Source organism: Stenella coeruleoalba (assembly GCF_951394435.1).
Source record: "Stenella coeruleoalba genome assembly, chromosome: 1".
NCBI lineage: Eukaryota > Metazoa > Chordata > Mammalia > Artiodactyla > Delphinidae > Stenella > Stenella coeruleoalba.
In genome coordinates this window covers 73,835,381-73,855,172 of record NC_137169.1, presented here as the reverse complement: position 1 = coordinate 73,855,172, position 19,792 = coordinate 73,835,381, and the positions used below count along the sequence as shown (strand labels likewise).

At 36.1% G+C, this 19,792-nt stretch overlaps 1 protein-coding gene across 1 annotated transcript; it reads right to left on the bottom strand.

Moving 5' to 3' along the window:
• Positions 1-7: 7 nt before the first annotated feature.
• Positions 8-19,482, bottom strand: RPF1 (ribosome production factor 1 homolog). The gene is made up of 10 exons (XM_079919355.1): positions 19,465-19,482; positions 18,682-18,930; positions 17,811-17,867; positions 15,623-15,703; positions 7,606-7,701; positions 6,866-7,019; positions 1,970-2,052; positions 1,404-1,585; positions 1,104-1,230; positions 8-379 (listed from the first exon to the last, which is right to left on the bottom strand). The coding sequence occupies exons 2-10, from the start codon at positions 18,907-18,909 to the stop codon at positions 338-340; spliced, it is 1,050 nt and encodes a 349-aa protein (XP_079775481.1). The 5' UTR covers positions 18,910-18,930; positions 19,465-19,482; the 3' UTR covers positions 8-337.
• Positions 19,483-19,792: the final 310 nt, after the last annotated feature.

Sequence of the window (19,792 nt, the reverse complement as noted above, 5' to 3'; positions counted from 1 at the left end):
ACACAGTATTTACCAAGCACTGTATTTCTCTCCAGCCCACATGTTCCATGAAAGTACAAACAGGAATGTTAGTTTGACTACTGATCCCAATTTCAACTATTAACAATTACCTAAAAATAAGAGAATTAAGCTTTAGGAAACTTGAATTTATAAACTCTTACCAAAATGACCTTTTATTTGCTACATAAATAGTGAGTGGCAATTCATGGCACTTGGTACTTTATCCAGACATGACAGAAGGCTTATGAAATCAGTAAATGCCATTTTGAAAAGGTTCTTCTTTCATAAATTCAAGATAGGCCTGTTCAGCACAATCCAATACTATCCCCTCAGTACTTTATAAATGGAATTTTCTTCTACTTGTATCCATTTCCCGGGGCTGAAAATTAGAAAAAACAACAACAACAAAAGTAAACAATCCGTAACAGTGCTATAAAAAAAGGACCTCTAGGTTTGTCTCTGAGACAGTTTAAGTCTTTAGCTCTAATATAAAAAGTATTGGAAATTACTGCTCCAATATGTGTGTGTATAATAGATATAAAATTTTAGTCATACTTAGGTGAAATATTTCTTATTAGGTTGAAAAATTATGTGTTTTAAAGTATTAAAGTTTTCATTTATAATTTAAAATGATCTCCAAACCTCTATAAAACCTTCTATAAAATAATTTTAACTTTAATGTAACCTCTATAAAACCTTCTATAAAATAATTTTAACTTTAACTTCTATATAACTTTTATAAAATAATTTTCAAGCATGCTGCAGAATCATTATAACACAGGCTCATAAACAGACTGCTGGCCCACTCCCTAAGTTACTGATTCAGCAGGTCTGTAGCCCAACAGTCTGCCTTCGTAACAGGTTCTTAGGTGATGCTACTGGTCCCACTTTGGGAACCACTGATCTTTAGGGATATTTCAGATGAACCAGAGTTAATCTCTAGACCAGAACACTGTATCAGAGATTGATTATTGCTAGCTCCTGGGAAGAAATTCAGAAGCCTAACTTAAGGTATAAACACCCAAAGCTTAAACTACGTCGTTTTATTCTCATTCCATCCTTTTAAAATTATCTAAATGGCTTTTCATAGAGTAAGCACATACCTTATGTACCCATTCATATTCTCCATATTTAGAATCAAAGGTTCCTTTCTGAAGAGATCTTAATTTTAAGGTAAAACGTGGTCCAAGTTCCTGAATTCCCACTTTCTTTTCACTCTTGAATATGTATCTTCAAAGATAAAATAGAGTTAAGGAAATTAGTGTGAATGAACCCAAACTGTTATTTCTTTAATATGACAGTTTGAAAGATAATTTCTCATCTACAATACTTGTCAGAATACATTAGAAAACAGGTTTGTGTGTAAAATGTATTTCATCATTGAAGTCCAAGGAGTTTCTCACCTGTGAAATCTGAAGAAGATATAATCCCGTTGATTGTGGAATGTGGCAACCTGCCTTCCAATGAATTGAGGATTATGGGGAAAGAGAGATGCAAACATACGTCCAACAGAATGACCCAGCCGTGTTGTAAAATTGTTTAAAATTATTTCAGGTATGTGTTCTGTGGGGTCCTTGCCTCTTCTCTAGAAAAATGATGAAAAGTCACAATAACGATCTCACTGCAATTTCAGGTTTTCCAATTTACATGACATTGAAACATTTTAGTTATCTTAATAGCTTAATCAAACCCATGAAATAAGATTTATCTAAAATTATTTAATATGCAGTGAATGCACCAAAAGAAAGTTCTACTAAAAAGTGACATGTTTCATAGTAACGAAGGCTATTGCTTGTCTGCCATAACTCAATTATAATCTCACAAGAAAACGGTCAGTACACAAAAGTATCCCTTTAACCAGAAGAGCAAATACCATTATTAAAATCAGTTAGATCTATATAGGTTATAGTATTTACTGATCAAATACTGTGAGAAGACCAATGCCAATCAAGGAATGCATAAAACTTACCTTAATTTCTTTACGCAGACGAACACTGCTCATTTTAAAATGAGCAGTTGGGCCATTTGGCAAGTGACTCAGAATTAATCCATCTGTTCACAAAGCTAAGAACACATTTAGATTACATTCTGTAATCTAAGTTTTAAATTGTTTAAATAACTAGTTCTTTGTATGCCCAAAGCCTCCTAAAATCTGTAGCTAGGTAAATAGGTGGGTGCATGTATTCCTCTGGCTTAACAGATTTTCTTACCATACCCAAAACTCAAGACAGAGAAGTCAACCTAAATCTTTCAGAAAAATAAACTAACCTATAGCAGTCCTACTTTTTCTCTTCACAGTATGGTAAATAGCTATAGGGTATGTTCAGCATTCAACTGAAGTAGGTGAAAAGAGCTAAAATCCACTACTATAATACTCTAAAAGGATGAGATTCTAGCATAATTGTAGCATTGCAAATGGAATATAAGTTTACCTCTATGTTCAGAGGCTTTATAACCCTTAAAAGGCACACTCTCATACATATATATGTATGTCTTACACATTTGTTAAGGTCAGGATATGCAGTTTTGAATATCATCCTACGAGACCAGAGACAAACTCTCTTCTGGAAATCAAGGTTATTAGTGTTCTCAAGAGACATGGTCTTAATTCTTGGGATTACTGTACCACAATTTAAAATCAACCTATTAATTAAACACTTACCCTACCACAAACAGAATTAGGCTAGACACTCTAAACTACACATGAAGTATAAGACAACTACCTACAATCAGCAGGATTAGCAGCCCAAGGGCTTTAAAAGTTTGGAATGCGGCTAAACTACACAACATACCCCAAGTCTTTGTAGCACAACTTGATTCTTCCAAATACTTAACCTTAAAAGGAGGTCAGAATTCAACTGTTTTTCTGCACACAATATGAGTTTTATATAAAACAGATGTTGCCGTATTTAAGAGCCATCAACATGATGAATTGGGAGACTGGGACTGACATGTATACACTGATGTGTATAAAATGGATGACTAATAAGAACCTGCTGTATAAAAAAATAAAAATTCAAGATTAAAAAAAAAAGCCATCGACGTTCTCCCATTCATCTACTGAAAAACTATGGTGGTTATTATCATCACCCTCCTCCTCCCATCAAATCCTATCTACTGCTTTTACCTTCCTAAATTCCTCACTTCTATAGCTTCCTCTTTACCCCAATTGTTACTGTCTTAATTGAGGTCCTTGAGATTTTCCACCCAGATTAGGAAAACAGTATTTTGCTTGGTTTGACCTCTCTCACCATTTCAAGTACATCTTCTAATATAGACTAAATCAAGTTGGATTCAGGCCTTGGTTCTACAGTTACTAAAGCTATGGGACTCGGCTTTGTCACTGTATCTGTACCATAGCTCCTCGTGTGCTATGTGAAAAACTGGATACTGTGAGAGTTTGACAGCTGTAGCTAATTTCAAACTACTCTCACCACAGACTCATCTATAGATTTAAGACATCGTCATAGCAGTCATACTGTGGCTCCAAACTACCTTTCTAACCTGTTGTCTCCCCATATTGCTTCCAAGCTGGTAGACACTGACACAGTCTCTCACACACCACACACATTAATCCTATCATGTGATTTTTGCTCATTGTATTTCAAATATCTACAATATTTTACTCATCCATTAAGACCCACTTCAAATGCCACCTCTTTACAGTCAAAATTAAGCTCTAAATAGTCTCGATCTCACTGTTACTTACTACAGCACTTGTCATTTGAGTTACAGTCATGTAAAATGCCTTTCTTCCCAACAAATCTATTAACTAATTTCTGACAGATACTAGTGCCTACTATATAGCAGATTATCAGTAAATGTTTGAATTCTTTCCTTCCCTTCAAGGACTCACCAAAAGTTCAACCTCATGAGGTACAGGCAAAAGTATTTCTGTATCATTTGCACATTGAAAAAATCATAAAATCTTGAGGGGGTAAAGAGAGGTAGAAGTCATTAGTTTCAACCTAAATCAAGGCTTGAATCCTTTCCAGAACATTCCCACTAAATTGTGGTTTGTGTCAAAAGAAACTACAGAATCCAGACGTATCAATTCCTAAGTACCTGCATTGTACAAAAGGCTTTATGTTATTGCTAATCTCTAACCCAAACCATGTAAAATAGGAGTCATACTGATTTTAGCAATGAGGAAGAGTCTGAGAAGGGTCAGGTAGATTCGACCCAAGTTTCAGTGCTACATGGCAGTAGATCACAACTGGGGTGGGGTTACACCTGAGCCCAAACTCTTGACTGGTAATTTCCATTTAGAAATGTATAGAGGCATTTTGTTACGATTGATACAAAGGCTAGGATGTAAAACACCCTATAAGCTGCCAAAAGCAGAAAGACTTATCCTACCTCAAATTTCCATTTAGAAATAATGAATAGAGGAAGTCTGTCTCTCTCCAGAAAAAGCCTTCATGCTTCCCACTGCACCACAATTAATAAAATGCCTAGTACAGGCCAGGCACTATGCCTCTGAAACATAATACATTTAATGTGATCCTTGTGGGAACCCCAAAGATAGGTATTATTTCCTACATTTAAAATATGAGGAAACTAAGAAACTTGACTAAATTCACGAAAATAGCAAGTAGTGAACTCTGAATTTGATATCACATCTGCCTGACCCAAAGCCACAAGGCTACTGGTAGGATAACAAAGTTCTTTTCTAGAATAAGTCAAAAATGTATACCACTATAAATTTCCACCATATGGCACACAGTAGCCCTTCCTACTGTCAATATATCTTTAGACAGCTGTCATGTTCCCACTTTCTTATTTCCAGGCTAGATATCTTCAATTCTTTCAACTTTTCTCCAAGTGCCATCATTAGGAGTCATGATTTGTTATTTGTGAGCCCACATCAAGTCTCTAGGAATCACCATTTCTATTAGGTGCTTACAAATTATTCTCCCTTTAATTCTACATTTTGGGGGGGGGATCATGGCAAAGATCAGCCACTGTCCTTCCTCCATTTACCTGTCTCATATCTTCCTTAGAGCAACAGTCTCATTTACAAGTTTCTGCAGATATTCTTTGCCTTATCTTACAATCTCTTATCCAAGATGGACTTCCAGTCCGGCTTACCAACGTGCATTAGTCTGAAGATCATTCTATGTGATCAAGCAAATCAAGAGATTTGTTTTCCTAGTGTCTTTCACTGATACTCTGACATCAGCTGCATTACTAGATGTTAATCAGAAAAGAAAATGAAACATCTTTGAAATTATAAAAATTAACATCCAGGCAGGATTATACTTATAAAACTTCCAATCATGAGGACTTTTAGAAACTGCTGCATGATTCTGTATCCAAAAATTAAGTCTTGGGTAATTTTCCCTCAGTATCTGTGGGGGACTGGTTCTGGGACCCACCATGGAGGTTAGATCCAAAGATGCTCAAGTCCCTTATATAAACTGGCATAGTAGAGTAAGCCCTCCAACTTTCAATACAGTTGGTTGAATCCGCAGATGCAGAACCCGTGGACAGGGAGGGCAGACTGTATATATATATATATATGTTTATATGAATAGGAGTAAGCAGTTTCACATTTGGATTACTTAAGTAGCCTAATTATTTCCTTAAATCAGGTCTGTGTACTGATGGTACCTTAATTACCTGACGGTTAACTTACCCTCTAGGGTGTCCAATATGGTAAACAGAAAATTATTAATACATTTTGGGTAAAAAGACAACACAGTATTATAAAGTAAAGAGAATATAAGCTTTCTAAAGGCAAGAGATGGACAGAATGTTTATTGAATTGATAAATGCTTGCTTCTTAGCAAAGAGTTACTAGCAGGCTTGCTAGTAATGAAATGATGATGGGTTTTTAACTGCCAAAAATAGAGGAACACAGACCTTGCCACCTTATGTTGGGAGGGTAGTTTTAAAAAGGCAACAACTACCTTAAAACAAATCTCTTCTGGAATAGTTAAGTATTCAAGAGATTTTTGTTACTTTGTTACAGTAACTCCCGATCCGGCCAAATTATAAAATGACCAACAATATACCACAATACAAAGCTAGTTTTAGTCTTAAAAGTCTCTGAAAAGCAACCTGTACAAGTGGGTAAAGTCTTTAACTTACATTGAAAACAAAAGCCATAAAAATTATCTAGATTAAAAAAAACAGCTTGTAAACCATTATTTTTTAAAGTGTTCATTGATTTAAGAAAAAAAATGTTAACCTGGCAGCAGAGAAGTACTGTCCCTATTGTTTAACTCCTTAATTTTGACTCATTCAACTGGCCATCTTTAAAGTTACTGAGTTCACAGGCCGCCAGGAGATGAGTAAGTAAAACAACAGCAATGACAAAAAATCTAGGCATCCTTTATATGATCTCTTACCTCACAACAGGAAGAAACACCTAGGGTTTAGGGAACACATTCACCTCAGATCTGTGATTCATGGTAAAAGGATAGATTATTCTTGGCATCTGATATACTAGTTAATACATAATATGGGCCCAAATACCTACTTTAAAAATGCAATCCTGTGAAACCACCTCTGGCACCATAAAATCTAGTCATATCAAATGACAGTTGCAGATCCCCAACTGCGTCAGCACCTTCACGCCTCTATCTTTCCAAATGGTTATTTCTTCCTCTTCCTTACCTCATTCACCCATATCCACCTAGATGGGGTTTAAGCACTTTTTTCTATCAAGTACTTCCTCCCTGATATCCCCAGGGCAGATTTTTACCAGAGTTTGCACTGTATCCTGTATTTCTCTCTTAATTGTACTATCCACACTATATTTTTGTTTGTTTACATGTTTCTTTTCTCCTACTAGATTATGAATTCCCTGAAGCTGTCTCTTGTTTAGACAGGAAAACTTCCGTAAAAAAACAAAGGATACTTGGTATTTTACGATCTTCATTAATAACAATCAGGTCTGTGAAATCTCTTGAGATGCACTGTGGAATAATTTTTTTCAGAGCCAGTCCTCTTCTGTAATAAACATGTGAGTTTGGTATAACTGTGGAGAGCTGTTCACAGAGTCGTACTGTTCTCTATAAAACAAAATAACAAAAATCCTCAAAAGTGAAAAAAGAATACAAATCTGTGTAGCACATATATATAAGCAAAGAAGTAATTATTATAAGATAGTGTTATTAAAAGAGAGCAAGGCTAGGGAAAGAGTGAAACCTAAACAATGTTTCATCCATCAAAGGCTGATCAGCCTAAAGCAGTGGTTCTCAACTAGGGACAATTTTGCCATCAAGAGATGTTTGGCAACATCTGGAAGCATTTCTGGTGGTTATGACTGGTGGTAGTATGGGGTTTGGCTGCTACGGATATCTAGTGCATAGAGGCCAGAGATGCTGCTAAACATCCTATAATGAACAGGACAATCTGCACAATAAAAAAATTATCCAGCCTAAAATGCTAACAGTGCTGAGGCTGAGAAAGCCTATCCTGAAGAATCATGCTTAGTGAGCCTATATCACATCAGCATTACATTTTATTTAGCTTATTTACAGGCATAATCTAAGGCAATTACTAATAATTTAACTCTTCTGAACAGAGTTCTCTTAAATAATCTAAGTAATGCAAGAAAATTAAGAATTCAAGAGCTATACTAATTGATATGTTTACCCCATGAGGTCTATCTGATGTAGTGATGAGAATCTTGGGAGAAGTTTGTCTGTTGAAGTAAGAAGCAAATTCATCCGTAGCTTCATCATAAGCAACCTGAAAACAGAAAGAGAGATAATTTTACATCAAACATTCTACTGGGCCAGCATTTTAAAAGTAGTTACAGTAGGGATTCTATAACACTGACTACCTAGCTGACTGGTGATTTAAAGAGGGCCCAGGAGGGACTTAGGTTAATGGCAACGTGAAGAGGTTGGGTAATTTTCTATCTGAAGAATACTAATATAAAACTGGAAAAAAAACTGTCAAAAACAATTTCAAGACACACACTGAGATGCGTTTATTCTTGAAAAATGGATACATCTGTGGGTAAGAACATCAAGAATCTTGCCTAGAGCTATTCCATTTCCTCTATCAACCTTGTTGGTGAAAACAGTAACTTTACCAACTTCAGGACTGATAGCAGGCGACAACCAGCAATCCTGAATCCAGAGGTGGTGGACCAGATTCAAGGAGAGGCAGGTGTGAAGACGCTAGCTTTGCCAATCCAAGGTTACAGGCCCAGTTCAGGGTAGATGTGGGCCAGCCAAAAATTTAATGAGAGCTCTGGAAGTAAAAATCATAGAGGGACTGGCATAATCTCTCCCAAAATCCCTGACTGACAGCTAAACTACACATGAGAGAGACCTGAGAATCCAGTGCACCTAAAAGGCAAGGGAGACTTGAAAAATGGCTGCAACTCTGAATGCATTCCTCAATCCACACACAGCTCAGCTGGCAGAGGGTATGTATGTCTTAGGGGTTCATGGTGTCGCACCACAACCTCTACCCAAATCACTGGCTGACCATTAATCCACGCAAACACTGGGACAGTCCCTAGGGAGGCATGTTAAAAATAACAAACTGAGTAGTAACATAATGCTACTGTCAGACAGATTCCAGTTTAAGTCCAGACAAGTTACTAAAACAAAAAGAATCAATAACCCTTAAAAAAACAAAAACAATCCAGTTATTGCAATGTTTTCTAAAATGTCCAATTTTCAACCAAAATATTAGATATACAAAGAAACAGAAAAGTATGACTTATAATCAGGAAAAGAGAAGTCAATAAAAACTGACTGAGTGGGCCCAGATGTTGAATTTAGTGAAAATTTCAAAGCAGCTATAACAGATATATTCAAGGAATTAAGGGAAAATACAGGCTTAATAGAAGATCTAAGATACAGAATAATCAATAAACTTGAAAATAGATTAATAAGTATCCAATCCGAAGAATGGAGAACACAATCATAGCAAAAGGAGCAAAGCTGCAGAAACTTTTAGAACACTCATAACCATTTCAACAGTGTGTGTGAAAAGGAAGTCCCCGAAGGAGAGATGAGGGCAGAAAAAAATTTCCAAAGAAATAAAGGATGAAAAACTCTAACTTAAGGTCCAAACTCAGAAAACCTTAAGTAGAATAAAAAGAAAGAACAACACCTAAACACATCAGTGTCAAACTGGTAAAAGCCAAAAAATGAAAATTTTGAAAGATGAAAAAAATAAATCACATACATGGGAACAATGATTATTAATGGCTGCTTTCTCAAGAGAAATAATGAAGGTCAAAATGCAATGGAACAAGTTCAAAGTACCAGAAGAAAAAAAAAGTCAACCAAGGATTCTATATCCCACAAAATTCTTTCAAAAATGAAGGCAAAATAAGCACACTTTCAGATAAACAAAAGCTGAGATAATTAGCTATCAGACCTGCTATAAAAACAAAGGCTTAAGAAAGTCTTAGAAGCTGAAAGAGAATGATACCAGATGGTAACTCTGATCCACAAGCAGGAAAGAAGAGCACTGTAAATAGGTAATGATGAAGGTAAACATAAAAGACTCTGTGGGTGTGTTGTGTGTGTATGCTCTTAATTTCTTTAAAAAAAACAGGATGTTTAAAGCAGTAATTACAACACTGGGTTTATAACATAGACAGATGTAATATATAACAACGTGTGCTGACAATAATAGCATGAGTAAGAGTGGAGGGTCATGAAGCTATACTGGTGCAAACTTGCTGTATTTTACCAGAATCGTGTCAGTATTTATTTGAAGTAGATTGTGATAAATCATTCTTCAGAATAGATCTTATTTATGCTAGGACATAAATGCTAGGACATTTCTTTAATTGCAAAGGACTGAAATCAAACAAAATATGTCCCAAACCACAATAAAATTGAATTAGAAATCAACAGCAGAAAGGAATCTGGGAAATCCTCAAATATTTGGAAATTAAACAGGACACTTTTTGAAAATCATAAGCCAAAGAAGAAATCACAAGAGAAATTAGAAAATATCTTGAACAGAATGAAAATGAAAACACAACAAGCATACCAAAATATATGGGATGTGGCTAAAGCAGTGCTTAGGGGAAAACCAGAGCTTTATATGCTTATACTAGGAAAAAAGTATAAAATCAATAATCTAAGCTTCCATCTTAGGAAGCTAGAAAAAGAAGAGCAAATGGAAGAGCTTTCATTTGCTCTTCCAGGTAAGCAGAAGGAAAGAAATAACAAGGATCGGGGAAAACTAATGAAATAAAAAAATATAGCAAACAAGAAGAAATCATCTTTCATTAAAAGAGGTACTCAGATTTAAACAATAATGAAAGAAATGCATCTTAAAACTTGGGGGCTATAGCAAAAGTGAATTTTATCACCTTAGTTGCTCATAATAAAAAAGATGAAAATACGCTAATCAAAAAAATAAAAACAATAAACTCATAGTGTAAAAGAAATAAAGGTATGAGGAGATATAAATGAATTAGAAAACAAAGATTCAATAGAGAAGATTAAAGAAAACAGTAGTTTGAAAAGAAAAACAAAACAGATACACCTCTGGTGAAAAGCCCAAATAAATAAAATTAGGAATGAAAATAGGACATTACTGTAGTCTCACTCATGAACACACATGTACATGTTCTAAACAAAGTATTAAAAAACCAAAACAATATGTTAAGATAAAACATCTTTTTTATTTAAACATCTTTATTGGAGTATAATTGCTTCACAATGGTGTGTTAGTTTCTGCTTTATAACAAAGTGAATCAGTTATACATATACATATGTCCCCATATCTCTTCCCTCTTGCATCTCCCTCCCTCCCACCCTCCCTATCCCACTCCTCTAGGTGGTCACAAAGCACCGAGCTGATCTCCCTGTGCTATGTGGCTGCTTCCCACTAGCTATCTATTTTATGTTTGGTTGTGTATACCTGTCCATGCCACTCTCTCACTTTGTCCCAGCTTACCCTTCCCCCTCCCCGTATCCTCAAGTCCATTCTCTAGTAGGCCTGTGTCATCTTAACTAAATTGTATTTATCCCATGAATACAAGAGGTTTAAGATTAGAAAATCTATTTCGTTTACTACATTAGTGCAATAAAGGAGAAAACTGCACATTCATCTCAATATCTGCAGAAAAAGTGCATAAATTATCTTAATATTTGCAGGAAAAGCATCTAACTTTCTACATTCCTTCATTAAAAAAAAATCCAGCAAAAAAAGAACGGAATTTCCATAACTCATAAGGAGAATCTAGCATTAATGACACAAACATTAATAATGATACACGAAGTATTCTCTTTAAAATCAGTAACATGGCACAGACGCTAATATTGCTTTTTCTATTTATTTGACATGCTGGAGGTTCTAAGTAAGAACGAAAGAAACTGTTAATGGATTGAAAGTAATTAACAAAAACTTATTTGCAGAAAGGATTAAACATGAAATGAAAACAACATTCAGACAAATTATTAGAAATGAATTTAGGTAAACTACTTGTTAGAAGATCATGATCCAAAAATCAATTGCAGGGACTTCCCTGGGCTCAGTGGTTAAGAATCCGCCTGCCAATGCAGGGGACATAGGTTCGATCCCTGGTCCAGGAAGATCCCGCATGCCGTGGAGCAACTAAACTCGTGCACCACAACTACTGAGCCTGCACTCTGGAGCCTGCAAGCCACAACTACTGAGCCTGCGTGCCACAACTACTGAAGCCTGCAGGCCTAGAACCTGTGCTCCGCAGAAAGAGAAGCCACCGCGATGAGAAGCCTGTGCACCACAACGAAGAGTAGCCTCTGCTTGCAGCAACTAGAGAAAGCCCATGCGCAGCAACTAGAGAAAGCCCATACGCAGCAACGAAGACCCAACGGAGCCAAATATAGATAGATAGATGTTTTAAAAAATGTATTAAAAAAATCAACTGCATTTTTGTAAATCAGCAATTTAAACAGTTTTCAAAGAGATGTGCTTTACACTAATAAGAAAAAATGTAAGATACCCAGGAATAGCTCTAACAAGATTCACGTGTACAACCTGTATTAAGAAAACAATGAAATTCACTGAAATACATTTTCAGTATTTAAATAAGACCTAATTAAGCAATATATATATATATATATCCTCAAACTGATCTGATTTAGTACAATTTATAATTTTATATGGAAGACCAAAGGTCCAGGAAGAGAACACTCCTGAACAGAGGGATTTGAGGATGGTAATGGGGAGGGGCATCTTGCCCTAACAGGTATCAAAACTTATCATGAAGCTAAATAATTAAGAAAGTAAAGAACTGATCCAGCAACAAACTACCAAAAAAACAGCCCAGAAAAAGACTAAGCATATACGGATACCTAATATATGACACAGCATTACAATTTACTATGGGAAAAGGTTGTACTGCTCCAAAAATGGTGCTGGGGAAACTGGTTACATATGAGGGGGAAGGAGGGAGCAGTGGAAGAGAGAAGCTGGTTTCCTTTCTCACACCAAACAGAGAAATTCATTCCCGATAATTAAGTACATAAATATGAAAAGTAGCTCTCCAGTTCTTTTAGGGAAAAAAATATGATATCATATGATTACAGGATAGAGACAGATTTCTTAAACATGACAAAACAGCATTCACCACAAAAACAAAAAAAATTAAACCCAACTATATTAAGGACTTTTGTTCATCAGAAGACACCAAAGAAGAAAGTAAAAAGAGAATCCACAAATTGGAAGATACTTGTAATACATGTAAAGGATTAGTAGAAATTAGAGAAATTCTACAAATCAGTAAAATACACTACAGGATAGAAAATAGGGCAAAAGACATGAGCTGGCATATCTCTACCAAAACCACAGTACATGCACAAAAAAGATGCTCAACCACGTTAGGAATCAGGGAAGAGCAAACTCAAGCCACAATGAGATAGCCCTTTATCACTAACCTGAATATACCAAGCAATGGTCAGAACGTGGATGACCAGGAATATTGCTCTTACACCATGGGAGTGCAGAATGATACAACCACTACTTTGGAAAACATTTTGGCACTTTCATGTAAAGTTGAACATTTATACACCCCATGACCTAACAAATTCTCCCCTATGTAAATATTTAGGGAAACTTTTACATTACATGTTTTTGATCCCCAATTTATCTCCAGCCAAGGCCTGTTCCATACCTTGTCAATGATAATTCCATCATTCTATCCTTCTAATTGCTCAGGCTAAAAACCTCAATGCCATCTTTGAATCCTCTTTCTCTAACACCTCATATCAAGAAATTCTTAGTGGCTCTAATATCAAAATACACCAAGGCCAAAAACTCAAACCTCAGAATCAGACTGATTCTCAACATTCACTGTAACCACTGTGGTCCCAATCATCATCATCATCACCACCACCACCATCATTATCATCATCTCTTTCCTGGATTAGCTTCCGAACTAGTCTGTTTACCTCTCTGACTGCTATCTCAGTAAAGCAACCAATTACTTAAAAAAATTAAATACAATCACATCATTCCCCTGTTCAAAATCATCCAATGGCTCCTCATTTCACTAAGTATAAAAGCCAAAGTCCTCACAATGGCCAGCAAAGTCACTGATCTGGCCTCTTCCCTTCCCCGTATTTTCCTGGCACCTCTTCTACCACCCTCCCTCTTGCTCACTTAATTTCAGCATACTGGCTTCCTTACTGATTCTCAAAAATAAACTAAGCATGTTCCTGCCTTAGAGCTTTTGCGCTGGCCATGTCCCCTTATCCTGGATTATCTTCTGCCCAAAGATGGCTGATTTCTTCACATCCTTCAAGTCTTTGCTAAAAGGTCATCTCCTCAATGAAGCCTACCCTAACCATTGTATAAAAATTGCAACCCTAACCAACAGAAAAATGGGCAAGAGACATGAACAAACAATTGATTAGAAAGAAAGGAAGAAAACGTGAAACGATGTCCAACCTCATTCATAACAAAAGAACAGCAAATTAAAACTACATGGAAATACAATTTCTCACCTATCAGACTGGAAAAAATTATTTGTAATTGCAAAATCTTGAGTGAGAGTTTAAAGAGTAACATATATTTATTTATATAATCTCAAAGTATCTCCCTCCCAAAATATTTATTAAATTCAAAGGGGAAAATAGTACTTATAGTGGAGAAACCTGACAGACACCACTTTAATCATGTGATGAAAGTTAATATAACCAGTAATGGGAAAATCAACAATATGTGACTCCTGCTAAGAGCACTGAAAAGAACATAACGTCACAACTGTGGTACTCCTGTCAAAAGTACATAAGCTGAATATAATCATGAGCAAACACCAAACTCATATTAAGTGGCATTCTACAAGTATACCTGGTCTGTACTCTTCAAAAATGTCAATGTCATTAAAAGCAAATTCTGCGGAACTGTTCCAAACTAAAGGAGGTTAGAGTCATTGTAATGGGATGAAATGCAAGAACTGGGATTTTTCTTTTATGAAAAATGACATCATTGTGACATCTGAGTAAGCTGTACAGATCAGATAATAATGTATAACAACGTTAATTATCTAATTATGGAAACTGTACACTGGGCTTATTAAAAAAAGTTTATAGGTAAAACACACTAAGCATGTATGAGTAAAGGGGCTTATATCTGCCACTTACTCTCAAGCATTTCAGAGAGAATATAAATGAAAATGAAGTGTGATACAATTTAACATTTAGGAAATCCAGGTGAAGTGTATACATGAATTCTTACTTTTCTATTAAGTCTGAAATTATGTCACAATAAATAAAATGCAGGCACACACACACACACAGATACTCTCTCTCATGCACCCCCCCTTTTTGTAAAATTGCAAACTCGCTCTACACCAAGTTGTCCTGAATCTCCTTTACCCTATTTAATTTTAGTAACCTACCATCTGCTAACCTATGGTAATTTATTTTATTATGTTCATTGTTTGTCTCTCTTCCTAGAAAGTAAGCTCTGGGTGGGCAGAAATTTTGTGTGTATATGTGTATTTTGTGCACTGATGAATCCCATGTCCCTAAAACAGATCTCCATACATAGCAGGCAATCAAGAAGCATTTGCTGGAAAACTGACTGACAAACTGAATGAATGAATGGCTATACCAGGAAATATGTGAAAGAATGTTGGTAACAGCATTGTTTGAAAGCAAATAAATATAACAAAAACAAGTTTCCCGTACACAAATCAAAGAATACATATATATACAAAGTTTTAAAACCTTGATTCTCTCACTGTACTGTTGCAAACTATTTAAAGGGAAAATGTGTAAAGTGGAAGGTTATCTTGAAACCAAGAGTTTTATGAGGACACAAAAATACCATCAAATGTTATCCTTAGGTGTCAAAATGTATAACAAATACTACAAAAATCTATAGTATGAGGAATGCTTTTCAAATGACATTAAAAAACACTGGAACTATTATAGAGATTAAATGACAAATAAGTTTACCTAGGCATAAAATACAATATCTTTCTAGAAAATAAGTAATTACTCCCTTTTTCTACAGCATTGTTGGGAAACTCAATTATGAAATAATCTACAATAAATAATGATAATATGCCAACATTACAGTTGAATCAGTCCATTACACATCTTCACCAGTTAGTACTTTAATTTAAACATTGACATACGAATAGACAATTTATCAAGTGTGGTCATCCAAATTCATTTAAGACTTCTAACATTACCTCTTCATCATTAGGGTCTACTGTGGTTTCATCATACACTCGCTGGTTGTCAATGGTCTTCGGTATAGGCTTTGGTGGAGCCTAAATAAAAGAAAAAGGGTTAAGTCTTAGGAGCATTTTACATTAATAATTTTGCATTATGATTGGGGAAGAATAACAGAAATCTGCAAATAATACAAAAACTCAATCTGTTCCTCATTTCAACCCACTGCTACATCAATCCTAATAACAATATTGAGTAAGAGGCTTTTTAATTCTCTGAGCAGACACATGCACATACTGGAAGAACTGCTGACACTAAATAAAATGGCTTAAAACCAGGCAGAAGTAGCAGAGAGAAGAAACTGGAATCAAAATAATTATTCATGAAGAAGAAAAATATCAAATGGGAAAAAATTACAAAGGTACATATATATATAGCTTTGTTTCAATACTTTCAGAAAGCTATTCAGAAATATATAAGAAAAGCTATAAATCTGTTTCCATCTACTGAACTAGTAATTCTAGTTTGGGGGATTTATGGTAAGGAATGAAAAGGGGGAGCAATTTATACAAAGAAATATGTATTATCACTATGGTTAGTGGAAATGAACAGTAAATAGGGCAGATGTCCAACAACAGGATAATGACTACAGCATTTCCAGCATAATGGAATACCATGAGAATCAGTAATCATGCACAATATTGTTTGCTTAGACCAAAATATTGTGTAAATGAAATTTTAAGGAGCAAGAACACAGAACTGTAACCATATACTGACTAAAACTAATCCAAAATATATGTACACTAACAGAGATGAATATGAACTGACAAACTAGGATTTTTTTATTATTCTATGAAATGAATATTAAATTTGAAGCAATTTTTTTAAAAGAGGCAGGTCTAGGAAGTCATCTTTCAATCCAAAAACAAGAAAGGTGATATTTTCAAATGGTGATCAGCATATTAATTTGCTATAACTGACTGATTATTGAGAGTTTAAAAAATCCTATCAACATTGCTTGATAGGATTTCGCAGGTCAAAACAGTCTAACATTGGCAACTTCCTGTGATTTAACCTAATACTATAAATAGAATTCATGAAGAAGAAGCGTTTAGTTTGTGTGTATATATATATACATATATATAGTCTATTATTTTTCACTTTCTCAAAAATGCTTATCATTTCTTGGTCCCTCATCTTAAGAGATGGGAGGGGAGAAAAGTCGAACATTTTTTAAATTTTGCAAGTATAAATTGTAACCTTGAACTAACTATAAATAAAATGAAACTAAAATGAAAATAACTTAGCTGTGCAATAATGCAGAAGTATTTAGTAGTTCTTTTAAAATTTTTCAATAGAAAGATTTCACTTTTTGTTAATATCACAAAAATAGCCAAATCCTTTCTTGAGGCATTATCTCTTCTCTCTTCTTTGCCATAACCCACTCAGGTATCTCACCTTCCTCCCACTCCCCATTCTCACTCTTCACAGGTTCCTAACCTCAGAGTCAGCTCTCATTCTTACACGCCCCAACCCTACAACAGAAGAGGCTGTGCCCAGCCATTCCCCAGCCTTGCATAACAAAGTGCATCAAGTCAGAAGAGCTCCAGTTACAGGCCTAAAACGGGGATCTTCCCCATTCCCAGTCAGGGAGATGTGTCTCTGCCTCTCAAACACATAAAGTTAAGTAAAGTAAGCAAGTTGAAGTAGACACACCATTTTGAAATTTTGAAAACATGCAAAACACCACTACTGGGTTTACTGTTTAGGGACACAAACATAGTAAAGGTAATAAAGGAAGTGCATGGGAACAATAAAGAGCAATTTCATGAGCGCTTATCTTTTTTTTTTTTTTGGCCATGCTACATGTCAAGAGGGATCTAAGTTTGAAACCGGTGCCCCCTGCAGTGGAAGCGCAGTGTCTTAACCCTCTTAACCACTGGACCACCAGGGAAGTCCCAATGAGTGTTTCTTTGGAGGGGAAAGCAATCAGAAAAAAGTACACAAGAACTTGAACACTATCTACTAATGCATAATTTCTTATGCTGAGTAAAGGATAGAAAGGGGTATGCTGCCTTATTTTTATATCATTTTATATATCCAAAATATTTCATAATAAATTTTAAAAGAAAATGATTCAATGTAAGTATCAGGGAGCACTCCTTAATACCAGACAGAAAGCAGAGGACTAAAAGTTTCATTTACCTTATCACCAAGAGCCTCTCTCTCTTTTTTAAGTTTTTTCTTAGCTGCCAACTTTTCCTAAAGGATTTGAAAAAGAAAAGAACAATATTGAGAAACCACCAGTTATATCACAAACACATACTTAAGTTACAAATTACTAATGCTATGAATATTTAAACTGAGCAATCTTATAACTGTATTAAAAGAAACATCCTGACTTAGCTTTTCGTAGCTGTATTGTAAACCAAATGAGCTAGCCAATCAATAAGATTTCTCAAAGATTCTGCTCCTTCAAAACACTAATCTAAATTGACAAGTTTAAATGTTTAAAATTTCACTAGCTTTATCTTTTACTATAAAACCTCAAATTAAGTGAAAGTGCAAAATGTACATCTAAACAAGTTAAATAGTTTTTGTTGTTTTGTTTTGCATTCCTTTGCAAGTTGCATCCTAAAGAAAACCGTGGCTATGCTGGTTGCTTGTCTTGAAAAGTACTAAAAATAAACGGTAATGAGAGAGGAGTTTTCAGGTTGTTTCCAATAAAACCATCACTAGTTACTCAAATATTTTATAAACAAAACATGCTTTTAAAATGATCAAAAACCGGCAAGATGTACCGTAAATCTGTAACTTCTGTCGACTTCTGAACAGAATGCCTGACACACAATATAAAATAGGGTTTTTTTTCCCCCCATTGCCTGTTGACCCTCAATCCATCAGATCTCGGATTAGAAATTACAGTCCCAATAAGTCTTCTAGGACACCCTTCCCCCATACGTGCACACCAGAATGGGTTAGATGCCCCTTCTACATTCCCTCCATCCCCCAACTTCCACCCCAGGGGAGCGAAAGGGACATCGCGCACGCGCTCTGGCGCCTCCGCGCCTCATACCTTCCGCTGCTGCTGTTTCCACCGCGTGAACATTAAGTGTCGCCGCTGTTTGTTCTTAATCTCCGAAACGCTGAAGCCTGGAGGAAAGGCAGCCGCCTTCGAGGGTTGGACCCCACTTTCCGTCGTCCCATCCTCAGCGACTGCAGCCTCCTGAGGTTCTTCAGTAGCAGCTTTGCGTTTCAAGCCTTTGTTTCCGCTGCCGCCGCTCTTTTCCCCGGCCTTCGCCATGGTATTTTTGCTCCTTGTGGTCTGTACGGAAACGGAAGTAGCTTTCTCGTCCGACCCCCGTCTTTAAGCTATTACTTCCGGGGTCGGAAAGTTCTTAAAGGAAAATGTATAGTTTTGTGAGATCTAGCGGTTTAAGAAGGTGCTGAAATTTAGGCTTAAGGAGAGTTTAGGGAGCTTGCCCAGCCGTGTGAACAATGAAATGATGAGTTGGTGGAATCCGTTATTGAGCGTTTTCCGTGTGCCGACCCCCTAAAACCTAAGAACAAAACAATCTTTGAAGTATAGAGAGTTTACATTCTACTAGAGACAAAAATGAGCTCCCAAATAATTAGTGTGGTAAGCTATTAATATTAAGTAGTGCACGGTGTGGAAAGAATAGAACAGTATGAAAGAAGATGAGGGGATAGAGGGGCAGATTACAACTCTTAAATAGGATTCTCAGAGTGGGCTTCATTATTGAGCAGAGATTTGAAGGAGGTAATGGGGCATACTATGCAGTTAACTGGGGGAAGATCTGATAATCTGAGAAAAGCTGTCCAGGCAAAAGAAACTTACAGCTCCAAGGCTCCTAGTCAGTAGCAAGCCTAGCTTGTTCAGGAAACACTGTGGAAGCCAGGAGTCAAATGAGAAAGGAGGAGAGTAAGTGCTGGCGGGAGTGGGGTGGGGGTTAGGGTGCCAGATTGTGTAGGGTTTTGTAAGGACTTTGGCTTTTATGTGACGTGAAGATTTCTTGGAGGATTTTGAGAAAAGGAATGGCGTGACCTGACACATTTTAAAAGCATCACTCAAACTCTTCTCTTGAGAAAGGACTGTAGGGGAGGGAAAGTGACAGGAGGGGCGAAATGAATGTCATGAACCAGGGTGGTTCTAGTGGAGGTGGTAA

Coding starts and splice junctions, on each gene's coding strand:
- RPF1 (XM_079919355.1), bottom strand. CDS start 18,909: ATGGCGAAGGCCGGGGAAAAGAGCGGCGGCAGCGGAAACAAAGGCTTG. Junction 2,053..6,865: donor TGAAGATCGTAAAATACCAA/GTATCCTTTGTT, acceptor CTTTGTGAACAG/ATGGATTAATTCTGAGTCAC. Junction 1,231..1,403: donor ATCTTCTTCAGATTTCACAG/GTGAGAAACTCC, acceptor TTATCTTTGAAG/ATACATATTCAAGAGTGAAA.